The 18,770-nt window shown below is 43.2% G+C and overlaps 1 protein-coding gene across 1 annotated transcript in view; it reads right to left on the bottom strand.

The window, feature by feature from the left end:
• Positions 1-17,956, bottom strand: part of Slc9a9 (solute carrier family 9 member A9) — a 549,909-nt gene extending 531,953 nt beyond the window's left edge. Inside the window, exons 1-3 of the mRNA XM_036193912.1 lie at positions 17,837-17,956; positions 17,222-17,754; positions 1,178-1,380 (exon numbers count right to left, since the gene is read on the bottom strand). Of these exons, the coding sequence (XP_036049805.1) occupies positions 1,178-1,380; positions 17,222-17,396 (378 nt within the window). The 5' untranslated portion in view covers positions 17,397-17,754; positions 17,837-17,956. The remainder of the gene's footprint in view (positions 1-1,177; positions 1,381-17,221; positions 17,755-17,836) is intronic.
• Positions 17,957-18,770: the final 814 nt, after the last annotated feature.

The raw sequence follows: 18,770 nt of genomic DNA, 5'->3' as shown, positions 1-18,770 counted from the left end.
TGTTTTTGTTGTTCTTGGCTTTTTGTTTGCTTTTGAAACAGAATTTCTCTGTGTAGCCTTGGCTGTCCCAAAACTCACTTTGTAAACCAGGCTGTTCTCGAACTCAAAGATCTACCCGCCCCTGCTTCCTGAGTGCTGGGATTAAAGGCATGCTTTACAACCACATGGAAATATGTTTTAATAAAAAAATTAAGTCTGTATGCAATAAAGGTGATAAAAATGTACTACCATCCAATCAGAGAGTGCTCACCTCTGACCCAAAGACTCTGAAATAATTCCTGCAAGCTTCTGGCTCCTACCACACGTGCCCATTGATAACAAGAAGTCACCACCTCAAGGGTGATGTTTAACACACAAAGTACCACAAAGGAGAGTTGAAGCTAACTCCTCATCCTAAGTATTTGCAGTAGGAGCATGGTCTCTTGCTAGTGGCCAAAGTAGCTAAGCTATCATAAATGTGCAATACAACCTCTCTTCTCTCTCTCTCTCTCTCTCTCTCTCTCTCTCTCTCTCTCTCTCTCTCTCTCTCTCTCTCTGTGTGTGTGTGTGTGTGTGTGTGTGTGTGTGTTTGTATTTTGCTGGAACTCAAGCTCAGAACTTCACACATGCCAGACAAGTGTCCTGTCACTGAACTGCATCTCAGTTAGTTTTTAAAAATATGAATCATTTTGCAATTTTTAACCAAAAATTCCTTAAACAACCATGGTGAAGATTTCTTGGGTAGACTCTAGGCTAGTGTATTTATAAGCAGCTAACCAGCAACCAGTGCCTTATATTGGCAGCAAAGGCCATCCAAATATCAAAGTTCACAAAGTTCATTCCTCTCTATTTCCTCTTTGGCCTGGGGAGGTTTGAACCAAATTGCCAGCTGGTAACATGTACAACAATACTAAAATCACACTCATAAACACTGGGATTCATCTTAAGAAAGGAAAAATGGCTGAAAGATTTTATCTTTAAAGGGAATTAAATACAGCTCTGGCTTGCTGGAAAATTAACAACTTTCCCCAAACTTTATGAAAAATACTGACAACTGTGTTTATATAGTCAACTAAATGCCCCAGCGTTACAGGGTTGAAAAGGACAGATGTGTAGGTTTATATCTTATATAGAGAAGCATATATATGGTGCCATCAATTATGGAAAATGAAGCTACATGTGCGGAGAGGGTCCTTACCTTCTCCAGTATGGCGTTGCCTTGGTGGGGACTGATATTGTGCTGGCTGATTTCTCTCTTGTACTTATATTCATAAACCTGGTCAGTGATGTTGATCAGCAGAGTTGACGGGCTGAACGACAATTTCCCACATTCATAGACGGTTCCACTCTCAATATCGGTGGGTGCTGTGGCATATCGTAAAATTAATCCCATTATGAGACCTAAAATGAACAACAAATAATTGTTCTAGAGGAAGGAAACCTAAATCTCCCACAATTGAATGAACCAAACGTTTGATTGGAACCTATAGAACTGACATAAAGAAACACGAGGCCATTGTTTGGTTTGAAAATTGTTCATTCACAGATACTAATTCATTGGGATGTGTTATTAGAATAAGTCATGGACACTATTACCTGAATACTCAGAATATATACCCATGGTTTTTTCCTCCCCAAATTTGGAGAGGAGGTACCCAACTTTTCTCTCCATTCAAAGTGTTCAAAAGAATCTTTACTTTGTGATGCACATAGAGTAGTCTGTTTCTTTTTCTTTTTTTTCCTGGCTCCAGCTCATTCCAGCTGATTCAGAATTAACTTTATTATTTATTCAAGAAAGAGGAGGGACTGCAAGAGTGTGAATTGTTGAATCCAAGATTGCAAAAAGCACAGTGACAAATAGCCAATCGAAAGAAAGCACATGAATTATGAACCAACGGCTGTGGAGCCCCCAGCTGGATCAGGCCCTCTGGATAAGTGAGACAACTGAATAGCTTGATCTGTTTGGGAGGCACCCAGGCTGTGGCACCAGGACCTGTCCTTAGTGCATGAGCTGGTTGTTTGGAACCTTGGGCTTACACAGGGACACATGCTCAGCCTGGAAGGAAGAGACAGGACCTGCCTGTACTGAATCCACCAGGTTTAAATGAATCCCCAGGGGTGTCTTGGTCCTGGAGGACATGGGAATGGAGAGGAGGGGCTGGGCAGAAGGTGGGGCTTGGGGCGGGAGGGGGGAGGACAGGGGAGCCCATGGCTGATGTATAAAATTAAAACACATAATAATAATAATAATAAAGGAAAAATCTTTCTTCAAATCTTGGCTAACATTTTGTTTCTTATAAAATTCTGAAGCTTTAATCCATTCCCTATTAATAGATGATAAATTCATCATTATCTTGTGCCAGACGGCCTGATAGACCCATATGGGTTCTGATATGTGTTCTATATACAACTCCAGGGAGGCTACCTAGAAAACGGGACCCTAGGAAAAACACAGGGATCACCCAATGACAGGGAAATGGATGAGATCTACATGAACATCCTGGATGGCAGTGGGAGTAATGAAGGGCAAGATTTGAGGGAAAGAAAGCTTAGGGGAGCAGGACGTCCCAGCTGGATCAAGAACAGAAAGGGAGAACGAGGAATAACAGACCATGATAAATGAAGACCACATGAGAACAGGAATAGGCAGAGTGCTCGAGAGGTCCCCAGAAATCCACAATGATATATCCTCTGTAGACTGCTGGCAATGGTCGAGAGAAAGCCTGATCTGACCTAGTCTGGTGATCAGATGACTAAACACCCTAACAGTCGTCTTGGAACTCTCATCCAATAACTGATGGAAGTGGATGCAGAGATCCTCAGCCAGGCCCCAGGTGGAGCTCCAGGTGTCCAACTGTCGAGTAGCCTGTTTTTGAGGAGATGGATCCCTAGGGAAGGGTCTGTCTTTTGGAGAACTGTCCCTTCTCACTGACATGATTCATTTATATTTCAGGCCCCCGGGAGGGGGGAGTGCCCTGTTCTCTTCCTGGGGGCATGACAAAGCAATAGTTTCTCCATTTTTACTGACAGGTATCTGGGACCAATCTGAAGAGGTTTTGGTCCAAGGACACAGGTCCAAGGTACAGATGGACTCTGGCTCCTGAGTGACATCGCTGAGCTTCCTCCTGAGTGACATCAAGCAGCTTCTTCTCCAGCTACCAAATTCTGTACTTCCTGCCAGTCAACAAGGTACCTTTTCTTAACCTTGTCAAACAATTTCCAGTTAAAGTTTTGCTTGCCCATAGTCACGTGTATCCCCATGACACAGCATCCTTTATACAAGGGGCCACTTCATGACTTTTAAGCTTCTAAAATCTATTAGGACATTCATGGCAGTAAGACTGCTATAAACTTTTTAAATACAAATATATTAGCAAAAATGGAGAAAAGAGCTTTAGAGAACCAAAATAGTCCTTGATTTAAAATTTGGATTGATGTATGTGTTTTGAGAGAAATAATCCAACTTTATTCTTTGAATTTTGATTTTTGGAGGTTTTGCCCCTTGCTTGTGAAATCCATAATCTAGTAACATTTCTTTTCATCTTTGTTGTTTCATTTTGTATTTTTCAGACAGTGTCACATGTAGTCTAGGCTAGCCTCAGTCTCACTATGTAGCCAAGGGTAGCCTTGAATTCCTGATCCTCCTGCCTCTGTCTCCTAAGTGCTGAGACGGCCATTGTGTACCACCTTACTAAAAAATTTCATTTTTTTCCAGTGAATACTTTGCATTAGATACATTGTCCCACATAATCTATAGGTCTAAAATAAAAATATAGTTTCGGGCCTGGAAGTGCTTGCGTTTGTATAAGTTGAAGACTCATAAGCAGAAAATTCTAATACAGCAGGACATGTGCCAGGGCAGCTGGGAGGCACGCTGTTGTAGAAAGAGGCATTGAACAATGCAAAGCCGGAGGAGCAGCTGAAGGCTCACAGGAGTCTTATCTTGAGGAGCTGATCAGACGATGAGCAGGGTCTGGGCTGCACATCTGGGCAGCTGTGGGAATCAGTCAGTAGAAAGTGTATCTAGATCTACGCTGCTCTCTCAGTACAACTGTTGGTGGAGGTGCTTGCTCATCCAGGGCCCATTTCCTGGCCGCTTTGTCTCTGGCCAGATCCATCAATAGCATGTAAGCAAAAATGGTATGTTTCACTTCTGGGTTGGGGCAGAAAACATCTAATGAATTCTCTCTCTTCTTCCCCTCCTTTATTGGTTGAATGGGGAGAAATCCAAGCCTCTAAAGACTGACAATGTTACTGGTCAGAAGGAGCCTGGGTCCCTGAGAATCCAGGAATGTGTGTGTGTGTGTGTGTGTGTGTGTGTGTGTGTGTGTGTGTGTGTGTGTGTGTGTGTGTTGTGGTGGGGGGATATCTGCCAGCCAGGAGTACCTGCTTTGGGCTGCTGTGAGGGAAAACTTAACTTTTGTTGTATAAATTGCTAATTGGTGTTTCTGTGTTCACAATCACTAGTAAAAACCTCATTAGGACAATGTCCCAGCGTAAAGGGACTTTGGAGATCTGATGCTTTTAGGAAGTCAGTAGTAGTGTAGAAAGAATATATGAGGTAGAGGAGAGGAGAAGGAGAGAGGGAGGGAAGGGGGAGAGAGAGAAAGAGAGGAGATCAAAAGGCATCTCTGATATTTCAGTTCAGTGGTAATGAGAACTAATGAAAGATTTTAGGTAAGATGGTAAAATAATTAGATTTTTGCATAAGAATTACCACTTGGGCAACAATGTGGAGAACTGATAGAAGGGTAAGAAATAAAGCAAACTTACAAATTTCTTTGATGACTTTTTAAAATCTCACTTACAGTTCCTTCAGTTTAACCTGCTCTTTCATAATGAAAACACTGCGCCCAATCTTCATGAACAAGAGAAGACACTTAAACATTATGGTTTAGACATAAAGGGTCCCCCTAAATGTTCATATGTTGAAAGTTTGTCCTTAGCTGCTGGGTTCAATCATTGGGGCCACTGGGGGATTCCCAAAGACTGTACCTTGTCCCAGCTCCTTCCTGTCTCTCTCTGTTTCTGCCATGAAGGAAGAACTCTAGGCACTAGGCCCCCACTTCCAGGATGTTCTTTATCACCACAGGCCACAGGGATGGGACCAAGCAGCTAGACTGAAGTCTCGGAAACCATGGGCACAAATCAACTCTGCCTTCCCTGTAGTCTTGGCTATTTCAGCACAGCAATGAAGTCTCAGCAGCTCAATGACCTTCATTGAGTACACGATCTGCCACAGAACAGTGGGAACCTTCCAGGCATGGTACTGAATGCTTATGATAACTAGAGAGGGGCAGAGGATCTATCACTCACACCTATGTAGGTGCCTGTGGAAGAACAACACTCTGCCGACTCATACCCTAAAAGTGAGCCAACTGGTGCCAAGGCGCAAAACTAAAGGAAACACAAAACAGAATCTGCAGAATTGCAGGGGTCTCAATGGAAGAACATGAATTAATGTCATTTCAAACTCCCGGTAGGTAAGCTACTAAGTTTTGGAAAATGCTCTCAATGAGGTAGCAAGAAATGAACAAAAAGTGTCTGTCTGTAGTCATTTCTCAAGTATAGAAAGCAAGTCCTTGCCACAACAGCAAACGCCTACTCATTGGTGTGGTTAAATTCACATATGGCCTCAAACACTAAATGATCCTGCCTGGTCCTGCACCAGCTTGGGTCTCAGACTTCAAGAAGAAACACCCTGAAGTAAGTGGAGGCATTTTCAGCCAGAAATAAGCAGATGTATTAGCCATGACAATGTGGCTCTCTTGAGAGGAGGGCAGTCGGCATGGACTTGGCATCTGTGTCCCAGCATCTATCACCACACTTAGGCTGAGGCATCCTATACCATGTGCACAGCCGATGTCTGAGCCTAGCAGGTTTGCAAAGGCAAGGAGCCAGGTACTCCTCTGAAGGACAGCCATAGATAGGTATAATCACTCCATAATTTTGACAAACCTTCTCTAGAACTGCATTGTAGGCTAAAGGTCCTCTGCACAAGCTCTTTTCTTTTCCTTTCTCCAAAAATGTTGATTCAACATCAAAGACAGACATCTATCCCGGAGTCCTCACACCCCTCCCCATTTTCTCTCAAAGAAGCTTCTCATAGTGAATTATTTTCTCGAGCTAATCTCTTCCAGCACTTCCTTCTTATAGGAGCCAAATTAGCATATGAGCCAAAAGGTTATGGCCCTAGTTTGTGCCAAGCCCCAAGTGTTTGGAGGAATCAAATTTTGGCAGTTTCCAGAGGCACTGAGGCTAGCTAGCACACCCATGCTGCAGGAACAGCAGCTAGACAATCCTTGCTTGTCAGAGGCCAGGCGCTCCCATGCAGCCTCCCACGGTTTCTCACAGGTAAACTCAGTGCTCTGGGCATATGCTGACACAAAGATGGAGTGGTGAACGGACACACACACGCTGCCCTGGCAAGATTGCACGGGAGTAGATGAGAGATACAGGAGGGCTGCAAGAGGAAGACAAGTCTGAGGAGAAGGGTTTGTTTCCATATCCACACCAAGGTACAGGAGAAAGGAAGTGCCAGTCACCGTATCACCAATGAACAGAAGACTGGCCACTGTAGCTGCAGAACGCAAAAGCACCACTTCTGTTGGAAAACAAGAAAATCAGACAATCAAAGAAGGTATCCTGACTCAGTAAGGGACCCCCTCCCAGAACACGTGCTCACAGCCACAACCTAGATCTGCCTCAGCACTCAGAGCATTCTCTGAGACACATTCCTTTGACAGGAGCTGACATCACCTTTTCAGGCAGTCTCTACTTAAGAAGTATTGGGGTGTCTTTAAGTCTGAGTGTCTGAACACCCGGGGTAGGGAGAGGAACTCTGACCTCCTTCAGCTTCACACAAGCCCCTCTGTAAAGTTCGATTCACAGAGAACCCAGTACTCAAAAAAGGCCCTTGGCCTCACCTTGGCAAACATATGCCCTGGCCTACAGATCTCCCTCACCTGAGTACAGCTCACATGGTGTGAGCCACACAGCATTAGGAGCCAGTCTTATGGGAGCCCACGTTCCTCAGCGTTGCTTTGCAGAATTCCAATACACAATGAGACCGTTTAAGGCAGAGGCTCTGTGCTATGATTCATCTCCTTTCCTCCAGAAAAGACAAACACTTTAGGCAGATTTGTAGTTGGATTTTTTTTCCCAGTACATAAACCCCCTTGAAGTCAAGAAGAAGAGGCTCTGCTATGTAGTCCACCAATCCCAGGGATTTTAAAGTGTCACAGAGAATGAGCACCTCAACAAATGCTGTGATGTCCCTGTCCTGTAGGGCTTTCTATATGACTGTCATCTAGGAGATGTCTGGCAGGCAGCTACACCATGTCAGAGCATGAAGGGAATCGGGTAGTGATGTGTGGTCACATGCACCTGTTATCCCAGCACTTGAGAGACAGAGGCAGGAAAGTCAAAGCAAGACTAGGCTATATGAGACTCTGTGTAAAACAAACAACCAGAGAGATAGAGATAGAGAAAGAGATGGATAGAAAGACGGAGGGGGGGAAGGAGAGCAGAAAATGGAAAGAGCTTCAGGGATACTCCCATCAAGGAGTATTCAGAAACATCAGCCTTGTCATCTGGAATCTCTCTTAGTTCATTGTCCACTTTATTCTACTTGCATGCAATCTTACATGTAAGACATGTTCTGAGGCTTGGGTAAGCTAGAAAGAAAGAAATACAAAATGCTTTTATCACCAAGAAACATTAGAATATGCCAGCAGCCTACTGGCCTGTTCCTCTTGCACAATCCTGGCATGCTAATGTCCTCTAAGAATAAGATACTATAGTAAGTGTCTCACTATAAACCTCATTCTACAGTCAGGTCTCCTGCATCCTGCTGACAGTTATTCAATATGGTACAGACATCTTCCACTGACAGGGCTTTGCTTAGAGAAATATGGATGGGACCTTAATACTTTTACAAATCCTAAGTGGCAGCCGATGGCAGAATGGTCTTCGACATACAGACATAGCCCAGTCAGTCTCTTTTGTGTTTATATGGGCACATGTCGTGCCCCACAGAAGGGCAAAGCACAACTCCAGCTCCCCTGGGACTCAGTTTTGAAGGAATGGTGCTTCCCTGGAGATGAAGGCCACAGGCAGCCCAGCTGGGAGTGTGAGTTCTGTGTGCACAATAGTCACTCAAGTGCTACATGGAGTTTACAAGACCTTGGAAGGCTCTTGCACAGACAGTGAGTACATGAAGATTACTAATACATTCTACAGGACAGCTGAGTTCAGGAGTTGATGCCCCATTTGCTGAGTGATGACATTGCGCCTTCTCTAAACCAAGTAGGTGAATCCCTAACCATCTCACCCTGACATGTATGATACAAACAAACAAACAAACAACAACAACAAAACTAGTGTTTGCTATCTCTCTCTACCTTCACACCACAAAGTCCTATTTGTTTGTGTTGTGACAGGGTCTCAGATTCACGTTCCTCCTGTCATCCCATCACCAGCAGCTGATATTGCAAACATACAACCCACACACAGAGGATGTCCTGTTTTTGTTTTTGTTTTTCAGCTGCCCATCCCTCCCCACACAGCCAAGTGCTCAGGGTAAACTGACTTCATCCTCAGCTCCAGGCACCCTCTTTTCCCCCTTGCTGACAAGTAGCTCTGGAATAAGTGGAGGGAATCCTGCCAGGGAGCTTCATAGAAGAGTTTGAGAGACAGGGAGGAGGCGGGGAGAGAATAAGAGGGGAGTCAGGGGTCAGGGTTTCTGTTCACTTGTTGCTGAATAGAACCCAGGTCCTGTACATGCCAGGCAAGCACTGATACTGAGGTGCATCCCCAACCCTGAACATGTCTTAAAACTCTATTCAAAATATAACGTGTCAAGTCCCAGGGAATCTTAAACTCCGAGGAGTTTAAAGGAAAGATAAACTAGCCCAGTCCTCACAGCACTGGAGGAAGCCTCCCTCAGGCAGGTAAGGATGTGCACTGGTTCAGTCTATGGAAGAGGCATGCATAGATGAGTGGGCAATCAGGCTGTAGGGGTGACCAATAGGGCCACAAGGAAGGGAAGAGCATGATGTTCTAAGGAAGCCAAGCAGTGGACATTTACACATATTGAGTTCAACGGCATCTCTGATACTTTTAACTTCTTATTATATGGTTATACATTCTCTAGTCTAGAAAGCCAAGCAGTGGACATTTATACATATTGAGTTTAACTACATCTCTGATACTTTCAACTTCTTATTTTATGGTTATCCATTCTCTAGTCACCTGTCAAAGTCTTGGTTGAAAGAGATGACAAAGATTTGGGTGTCAATGTCCAAATGCATTTCCCAACAAGTTCCTGTTTAGTAATTTGGATTAAACATGCATTCAGTCAGAGATAAAAAGGAAAGCAAGATGTCTATATATACAATGCACCTGTTATTTAAGGCTTTTGTTTTTTTCCTGGCCCCGCCCCCACCAACCTTCTAAATTTGAAAGCCGAGTGTGGGTGCTGCTAAAAGGGACAAAATTCATTGCTTCACGCTCTTCACTATGGACTTTCCCTGGTGGGGAACAATGTTTCATAATGACTTCAGGACTGGAGTGCGCTGCCTCCCAGCCTGAGCACCCCCACATACACCCAGATGGAGACCCCTCCCTCAAGTTGTCCACCTTGGGACAACTTCAAAGTATTTGTGTGGAGGACTCCCATGAAAGATGGCACAAATCCAACAAGAGTAAGATACCTCATGCCCACCACCCACACTTGGTACACATTAGATAATACTTAATATGCCATGCACACATGTGAGCATACACGTAACACACAACATGCATGTGTACATACACATCTGTAATGCAACACACATATTTCACTGGGTTTGGGGATATCTAACATGTATTATAGATTACTTTTCCCTGGAAACTACTTCAGGCACCAGTTCTTTGTAGCCAACATCCTTCCTTATGATCCCTAAGAGGCTGTGAGCAGACCTGTAGACAAGAGGGTCCAACTGGATACATACTGGCTGAACAGTGGTTTTTTAGTTCACATTTTCACAAAGCAATTTATCATTTTTCCTAGTAGCATAATTTTGTGAACACTGAAAGGAGCTTCCAAGAAGGGAGATGGTTTTCACCCTAATCGGGTAGAAAAGATGGTAGAAAATGAAATCAGCAACTACCTGTTTAATGCTGTTCCTAGAGAAGCACTAGAGTGTGAATACATGGGAGCCACCCAGAAGGTTGTAGATACACTGCTGGGCTGCAGCCCAGAGTTTTTGATCATATCCACCTACTTGTGGTCATTGTTCTTTAGTGGATGATGCTATTAGGGCAGGATCCAGGCTGTTAGTAGTAGTGTATAAGACAGCAGACAGTAGTTCCCATCACTAGCCAGTAGGACTGAGACTACAGCCTTGGAATTCTACCAAGATCAACAGTATCAACTCAGCATGATGCTCTTGGGGTTCTGAGACCCCTGAAATAAAAGTCATCATCTTCCAGACTCTTTGAAAAATTAAATTCAGTCCAACTAACATATGGTGAAAGCCCATTTTTTTATGATTCACATATATCCACTTTCCTTTCTCAGGCTATATAAAACACCCACCACACACATTCTGACATCCACAGGTATTTAAAACACAAACAAGGCAGTTGGCAAGGTAGCTTCCCCAGGGGGTGTGGTCAGGTGTTCCCAGGCAGCCATATCACTTTCCCTGGAATATTTCAGCCCCAGCTACTTAGCATGAATGTGATGTCACAGTATTGCATCCACTGGATTACATTGGGCTTTTTGCTCTGGACACTACCATTTCTGAGGCTTCAGGTAATAAAGGAACTGAACTGCCCCTGACCACAACAATTCCCCATTGACTGAATGGGCATACTCTGATAAGAACACAATGGTGACCAAAATCTGAGACCACAGACACTCAAAAATGTTCCCACCAACTTTGTGTAGCATGTACATTTTCTAATTTTCTAGTTTCTTTATATTTATTTTGCAAACTGCCAAAGGTACTATCTGAGGGTTTCCATTGCTGTGATGAAAAATCATGACCAAAACAACTTGGGGAGTTGAGATTTATTTGACTTACATTTCCATATTGCTTTTCGTCATTGAAGGAAGCCAGGGCAGAAACTCAAACAGAGCAGGAACCTGGAGCAGGAACTGAACTAGAGGCCATGGAGGGGTGCTGCTTACTGGCTTGCTTCCCATGACTTGTTCAGCCTGCCATCTTATAGAACCCAGGACCAACCTGCCCAGGGATGCACCACCCACAATGGACTGGGCCCTCCCCCATCAATCACTAGTTAAGATAATGCCATACAAGCTTGCCTTCAGCATGATCTTAAGGAGGCATTTTCTGCATTGAGGTTCTCTCCTCTCAGATGACTTTAGCTTGTGTCAAATTGACATAAAACTAGCCAGCACAGGTACCATTGCCTGGAACAGAATAAACCCTTTGTAAACAACAGCAGGTATTCTAGAGTGAATGCTTGGGGCAGGCAGAAGAGCACTGATATCATAGTCCCGAGTTTGAAACACAGCCCTGCAATTACCAGTTACTCTGTGCCTCTGAGTATTGAATTTCTCATCTGTAGCGCAAAAGCAATAAACTCTTCTTTATGCACTTACGTTGTGCATATGCATGCTTGACTGAGCATACACACACACACACACACACACACACACATGAAAACACAGGCACACACATTTATGATATGATACCTGGAAGCCATATAGAACCAAACTAGCAAGCTTTGAGTCCCACACCTGGCCTTAAGTACTTGTGTGATATTGGGCAAGTTACTTGATTCTCTGTTGTCCCAGTTTCCCTATCCAAAAATGACTGTTGTGAGGAGTAAAATGGGTTAATATGTGCAAAGTCCTCACAGCTGTAAATTTTTACATGATATATTCTATTTGTTGTTAGCTAGTTTTTATTATATATCAACATTTTGAGATAACAAAGGTTAATATTCCCTGTCACTAATCCTATGAGTTTAGTTCAATTAGGCTCTAGATAATATCTCATATATAGCTTGAGTAATAACCCCCCTCTCGTGGTGTACAGTATCAGTAGTCCTTCAGACCTGAGAGGGGTGATAAAGAGACACCAGGGCAGCCAGGCCAAAGCTGTACAACTCTGAAGGTTCAGAACTTCAGCACAATACACAGGCTTATTTAGAATAGAGAGGTTATTTTACTTTTTAAAAAATCCCTCCCCTCTAGTTTTTGAAACAGAGTCTAACTCACAGCCTTCATTGGCCTATAACTTACTATGCAAGGGTGATTTGAAATGAAACTTGTCTTGATCCTTCCACCTCTGCCTCCCAAGTGCTGGGATTACAGGTGTGTACCAGTATGCTTCAATAAAATATCTTATGTAGAAAAAAAAGTCTTTGATTTAGTTCCTCTACTTTTTTAATTTAGCTAACACCATATAGTGTGGAAAACCTTGGGTACAAAAATCAAGCTTTTTATAGCACAGGGGAGAATTTTGATCCTAACTACCTAGCCTGCAAATCCTTCAGGTTAAGGCAGAGCCACTCTGACTTAGTGAGAGTAGGACCTACAGAGATGCACACAGCCACCCCTAAGTGCTCTGATGGGGTCACTTCCTAGTGAAGAATTCCAGCAGAAGTTCAGTAAGATTTACTGAGCACTGTATTACAGGTCAAAGCAGGCCTGAGAGAACTCGGAGTGATGAACCAATGCTACTAAGCAAAATCGTGTCAAGGAGAAAGGGCTAGATGTCATGACTGACTATTTGATTCCACAAAGAAAGCTACTGGATTTAATGGAAGTCACTCTGAGATGTTTGACTCAAGTGTGTCTGGGCCTGAATTTTGGAGAAATTTTGAAACTAGAAAGGAGATCATGTCCTCATCATTTCACAGATGAGAAAAATCAGACCAGAAATTAAGTCACAAAACAAAACAATACATCCCACTACTGGGGGGTGGGGGGGAATCAGCCTCAAGAGCCCTAAACCTCAAAGAGAGCCTGGGTGCTTTCTCTGACGAGTTTGCCAGGTTTCAACAGGCAAAATGCCTAAGAAGGACTACTCAGGCCGGTGCAGAGGGGAGAGTGGTGATGAACGTGTAGCTTTGGCTCTTGGGGGCACAGGCTGAGCTGGATCAGAGCAAAACTGGGCCAGTAAGGTGGAGACACATCATGCCAACCATCCAGTTTCAGCCTGGAACCTCTGAGAAGGGCTGGGATAAAACCAGTGCCTACATAAGATTTGGAGAAAGACAGTTTTATGACTATAGTTTCTTTAAACCTAAAAAACAAAACAAACAAACAAACAAACAAAAAACTCTGGCTGTTGATTAAATTAAATTGTTCTATTAAAGTTAAGGTTTTTTTGTTTGTTTGTTTTTGTTTTGTTCTTTTGCCGGAGCTGAGGACCGAACCCAGGACCTTACACTTGCTAGGCAAGTGCTCTACCACTGAGCTAAATCCCCAACTCCTAAGAATACTTTTAAGGGATCAGAAAACATCTGAATATGACAAACCTTTTGAGGAACTCAAAAGTCTAAGTATAGAGACTTGGAATTTCCTTGGTTCCTACTAAATGATAAACAAATTTCTACATGGATTCAGGAGAGTCTCTACTTGGATGACGGTAAAAACCAAAGATAGAAGTCTAAGATGTTCACATTGTTCTGTCCCTAGTCATAAATTCCAACCCTCAAAGGTATGGCATAACAAATGGCCTGCAAGATGTGACAGCCCCCAGGGAGATACAATGGACTCTTTAATGCTATCAGGGACCAAGGAGCAAGTGCTCTTTTCTGAACATTGAAGAGATGACTCTAGGCCCTGAGTAAGCAGCGCTAAGTGTTCCAGCTGCTGCCAATCAATATTTTGACCATTAACGCTCATTCTGACTTTTAGTGCATTTTAAATGATTATTACTGTTCCTTATTCTTCCATTTTGAAATAACCAGAGCCATAGGATGTCATGAGCAACAATTATCCTTTACCATGCCTGGTGAAGCAAAAATATTGCCACAATGACGCTGCTAATTTTTAAAAGCATCCCATGACCCATAATAATGAGAGAAGACTTTTTTTCATATAAGCAATTACTTGTATTTATATCTTCAGTTTTATTTCCAATCAACATAGAGGAAGTTTCTTGGCCTGTATAACCCTGCATATAATATTTTAAGGTTAACAACTTGAAAATTGTTTCTAACAACAATTATGAAAGAACTGTTCAACATTCTGCTTGGCCACATCGCCCCTTGTTTATCTTCTAACTGTTCATTTTTCTGAGCCTCTGATCCCTAGGATTTTTTTAAATTGGATTTCCAAGTACACTGATTAAATGTATCAACATCTATTGAATCTTCTAAGGGACATTTAGCACAGGTCACCAGAATGCCTGCACAGAGGGAGACAGGGAATGTGGTGCCTTGAAGAAAATGCCAGTCTCAGCATAGGGGCAAATGGCAAGTTGTTCAATCAGTTGATGATGGCAAGATGGTATAGTCAGAAAGTAGGAGCTGCTAGCCTAATTCACCAATAAGCCTGAAGAAAAAGGCACTCTCCAAGGTGTCTTGTGGCAAGCCTGTAGGGTAGAGAGAATTATTGCAGTCTACTTTAAGGCAGCAAGCCTGTTGGGGGTGGGGATGGGGGGGTGCTGCAGACTACTGTAAAATGTCAGTCTTCAGAAAACAAGAAAATTGAAACATCTAAGTTCATCCTCCTTTCCCATTAGCCTTCACTACGAATCTCACCAGACTCCCGTAGAAACAAGGACTTCCATCCTCAGACTGGAGAAAGGGTTTACCCTGGAATTTCGGTTTGTCAGACCTACTAGAAAAGAAACTATATGACTAATCCTTAAAGTGTTTACAGCAGGAGCATATCTTTGGTGCTTGCTCTTCTGTATTTCTCCATTATCTACCTACCCCCTGTGCGGATGCACCGGCGTGCACGCATACATACACACACACACACACACACACACACTCACTCACTCACTCACTCACTCACTCACTCACTCCTCACTCCCTGGAATATCTCTGAAGAAATTTACCTATTACTATCTCAGTATCTTTAGTTAAAAGCCATGCTGAACCCCAGCTCAACAATAAACCAATACCATGACCTCCATAAGTCCTACTTCCTCTGTAAAATGAGGCTTCTGTTTGTTAAGGTTCCTTTCCACTGTATGAATTCCATATTCATTTAAAAGACTGGGCAACTAATGCACTTGGAGTTCTCTCCCACTTACTATTAAGAAAGGTTTCTTAGAGTTCCTCTTTTCCCTGGGTTTTAGTTTAACTATTTATTTCATTGCAACCCTGACAGAAAGTATGAAGCGCTTCAGGTATAGCATTTTGATTATTCTGGAAGAAGAATGTGAAGGCCATCCTGATGAATTATTTTCCGAGTCTAGCCTGGACCAAAACCTCATTAACAGCTTGAAATCTATGAACACTCACAGGGAGGACCATGACACCTGGCTGTTCAGCTTGGGGAGGACCTCCATGCCTGCTTATTAGCCAAAATTTAATCAGAAATTAATTCAATCAAACTTTAACTACTTTTACAAAACAATCTCCCTACAGTAAAGAAGGAAATTGGCAACAATAGTTATAATTCAAGCAAGTTTAAGGCTGTGGGGTAATCTTTCTCTAATAAGGACTTAATCTTAAACCTGTGTTGCATCACTAAGGTATGGACAGCCCTTGGACGTGATGCTAAGGATGACATTGTTTCTGGCTTCTCAGATTACATCCTGTATCTTTTTGATTATTTATTACCCAAGACAGAGAAAGATCCCGGTAAATCGATTATGGAGAAAGGGATAATGACTCATGGCTGGGGCTCTGCCTCTGAAAGCACCATGCCCTTCTGTTTAGGCATGTCTCTTCTGAGTTCAACACCTCTCCCCCCCCCCAAAAAAAAAAAAAAAAAGTTGCTGCTGTGTGCTGTGTGGCTCTCAACACAAAGGAACTGAACTCTGCTTTGAACCGCACTGAAAACAAACTGCACTGCTTGGCCTTAAATGTCTGTCCTATAGCTCAGATGTCTCGCAGGGGATCTAGTTAAGGATAGGATTTCTCATGCTTCACTTCAGGGCAGTACATACTTAACATCAGGACATCGCATGCTTAGCACAGAAAATGTGCCCTCATCTTGTCCCCTGGACCTCAGACATATCAAAGGGCCTCAAGACTACTGAAATGAGGGTAAGCCAAAAAGTATGTTCTTCAATATGCAATACAGCAGCCCCTTGACTGTTAGCATTGTGCTCAAAGTTGTTATTTTTTACTAGGCGGGATAAGGGTAGTGAAGCCAGTTAGTAGTGCGGCAATTGTCTCAGTGCCAGTTCAGTACTGGTGCCTTGTATCTTAACTTAAAAACAAACAAACAAAAAACTAGGTAATCCAATCTAGTCTGTATAGACTGCATAATCACATTTAATTAAACTTTCCAAAAAAGGATGGATGACATGGTAACTTGCATAGAAAGAACATCTTAAACTAACACTTTTCCACATGGTTTAAAGAGTCAGGTGTGGTTACTTATGCCTATTACTCCAACACTCAGGAGACTGGGGCAGGAGGATCATTATATGAAGCCAGCCTAGTGAGTTCCAGGCCACAGAGTGGGACCCTGTCTAAAAGTTTACAAAAAAAAGCAGAAGCAGGAGAAAGTGTGAGAGCACAAATAAGTATCATAAACAAGATCACATGAACTCAGGCTGAGCAACAGACAGTACTGCATAGGAAAGTCTTGGTTTAACACTTTTTATTTTCAGAAGCTAAAATAGTGTTCATATGATGAAAAAGGATTTGGACACAATGATTCCCCTAACAGGGGGTGAGATCTGTTTCTACAAGTATTTCTTCTTGAAAATAATTGGAAGAGTATTTCCTCCAGGGAATCTGAAGCGACTGGGTTAAGTTTGCACCTCCTCTGGCTGCCTAGGAAGAGGCTGCTCTCTGACCACTATCAGGACCAGAGCTCCACGACGCCAGGCATGACAAAGGACTCCAGCTGTCAACAGACTCACACAATGTGCTGCCTCAGAACAGGACTGTGACAGCCGCTCTGCGGCCAGGCGAATTTCTGCCGCTCCTCCAAAAGAGGCTAGCATTCATAACACCGCGCACCCCATCAAGCTAATGACACCTCAGTCAGCATCTTCTCCTCATTTTCGGTACTTTGCCATCTGAGCACAAGTGTCTATTTATGCCCAGGCAACAAGTTTCACATGAATCCCACCGTTTACACACTCACCATACACCATCGCGCCTCCAGTCTCATGCAAGAAGCGGAATCGATGATTTTTAAATAACCAGATTGTTAAAATGGTAAGGATGAGCAAAAAATTGAAGGCGAGCAGCTCCACTGCTCCCTGGTGTTGAAAATGATCTTCATCTTTGCCTGACGTAAGCCGAAGCTGCCCCGCCATTCTCCGCTCTGAACGTGATGCTCAGAAAAATCCCTGGGTGAGGGATGAGCACTTTGAACAGGTTTGCCTAGCGCGGATGGTCAGCCACGGGATTTCAGAATAAACGCTGCTACTTTGTGGCTACTTCAGGAGCGATGGCTTAGCATTCAGAGGGCTTCTAGTTACAACTTCCTGTTTCTCTCTTAAAGCAGCCTCGTCTCTTTTCAAACTCCAGAAGGTGGTTTCATCATTCTCTGTAAATGGTTCATTTTGGGAAGCGATCTTCCACAGAGGTCAAATCTGAAAGCAAGATGCTGATATGTAGACTCTATGCCCCTTCTGTTTCCAGCATGATTTCTTAGGCTGTATAACTGGCAAACTGTAGGTAGATAATAAAGTAGTTCAATTCACCACATCAATATTTTTCAGATTCAAAAGGGTAAGTGCAGATCCCCTCCTACCTTCACCCATTCAGGTTTCTCCTTTCCTGCCAGAGCCTCCCTCGTGCTAAGGATGGACAGATATGACTTCACCGGACTATTTCTTAAATTGAGAAGCACAGATCCAGGACATGATTCTCTGGTTTTCTGTAACTGTTAGTCACAGAGTAGACCTTCCAACTAAAATAATCAAAAGGAAAACTCTAGGCCTGTTAACTATGGTATTTGGATGTGTTAAGGGGAAAAAAGGAAGAAAGGGAGAGAGGGAGGGAAGGAGGGGAGAGAAGGAGGGAGGGGAGGAGAAAAAAGAGGGAGGAGAGAGAGGGAGAAAGGAGAGGGAAGTATTCAAGACAGTGGCACCTCCAGTTCTTCCTCCTTGGCAAACATCAACACTTCCTTGCTTTTAACAACCAATCACCATGCTGCCAGGTATTCTGTGGAGTCCCAGCATGTCACCACATGGTAGTCATAGAGGAGTGTTAATGTCCAGTTTCTATTCTGAATGGATTGGGGCTCCGTTTCTATTGTGTAATTCACTGAGTATGGAGAATCCAAGTGCATATTGAAAAAAATACATCATTAAAGGCTTCAGGACAAACATATAATAATATTAGGAACTGCCTAATTATAATCTTACAGGCCTGTAATTCTAGCATTCAGGAAGTTGAGGCAGGAGGATTGATGTGAATTCAAGGTCTCCCTGAGCTACATAGACACTGGAAGGTAACCCATCAAAAACTAGTATGGCACTCTGGGAGAACTTATCAACCATTCCCCTGCCTCAGCTTCCTTGCTTACAAATTTTGGAGCTGGTTTTCTCTGAGTACTTGGCTTGGCAGGGGGCATTTGCGTGCATGGCAGATGTTCTTATGCACCGCCCCTTTTGGCAGTCATCTCTGTGATGACTAATATTCAAGAGGTTCTGAAGCCTGTCAGCAATTGCTTGCAAGCCTTT

The sequence above is a fragment of the Onychomys torridus genome, chromosome 7 (assembly GCF_903995425.1).
Source record: "Onychomys torridus chromosome 7, mOncTor1.1, whole genome shotgun sequence".
Taxonomy (NCBI): Eukaryota; Metazoa; Chordata; class Mammalia; order Rodentia; family Cricetidae; genus Onychomys; species Onychomys torridus.
Note: the sequence above shows the minus strand (reverse complement) of the source record. Positions and strands in the feature narration are given on the sequence as shown.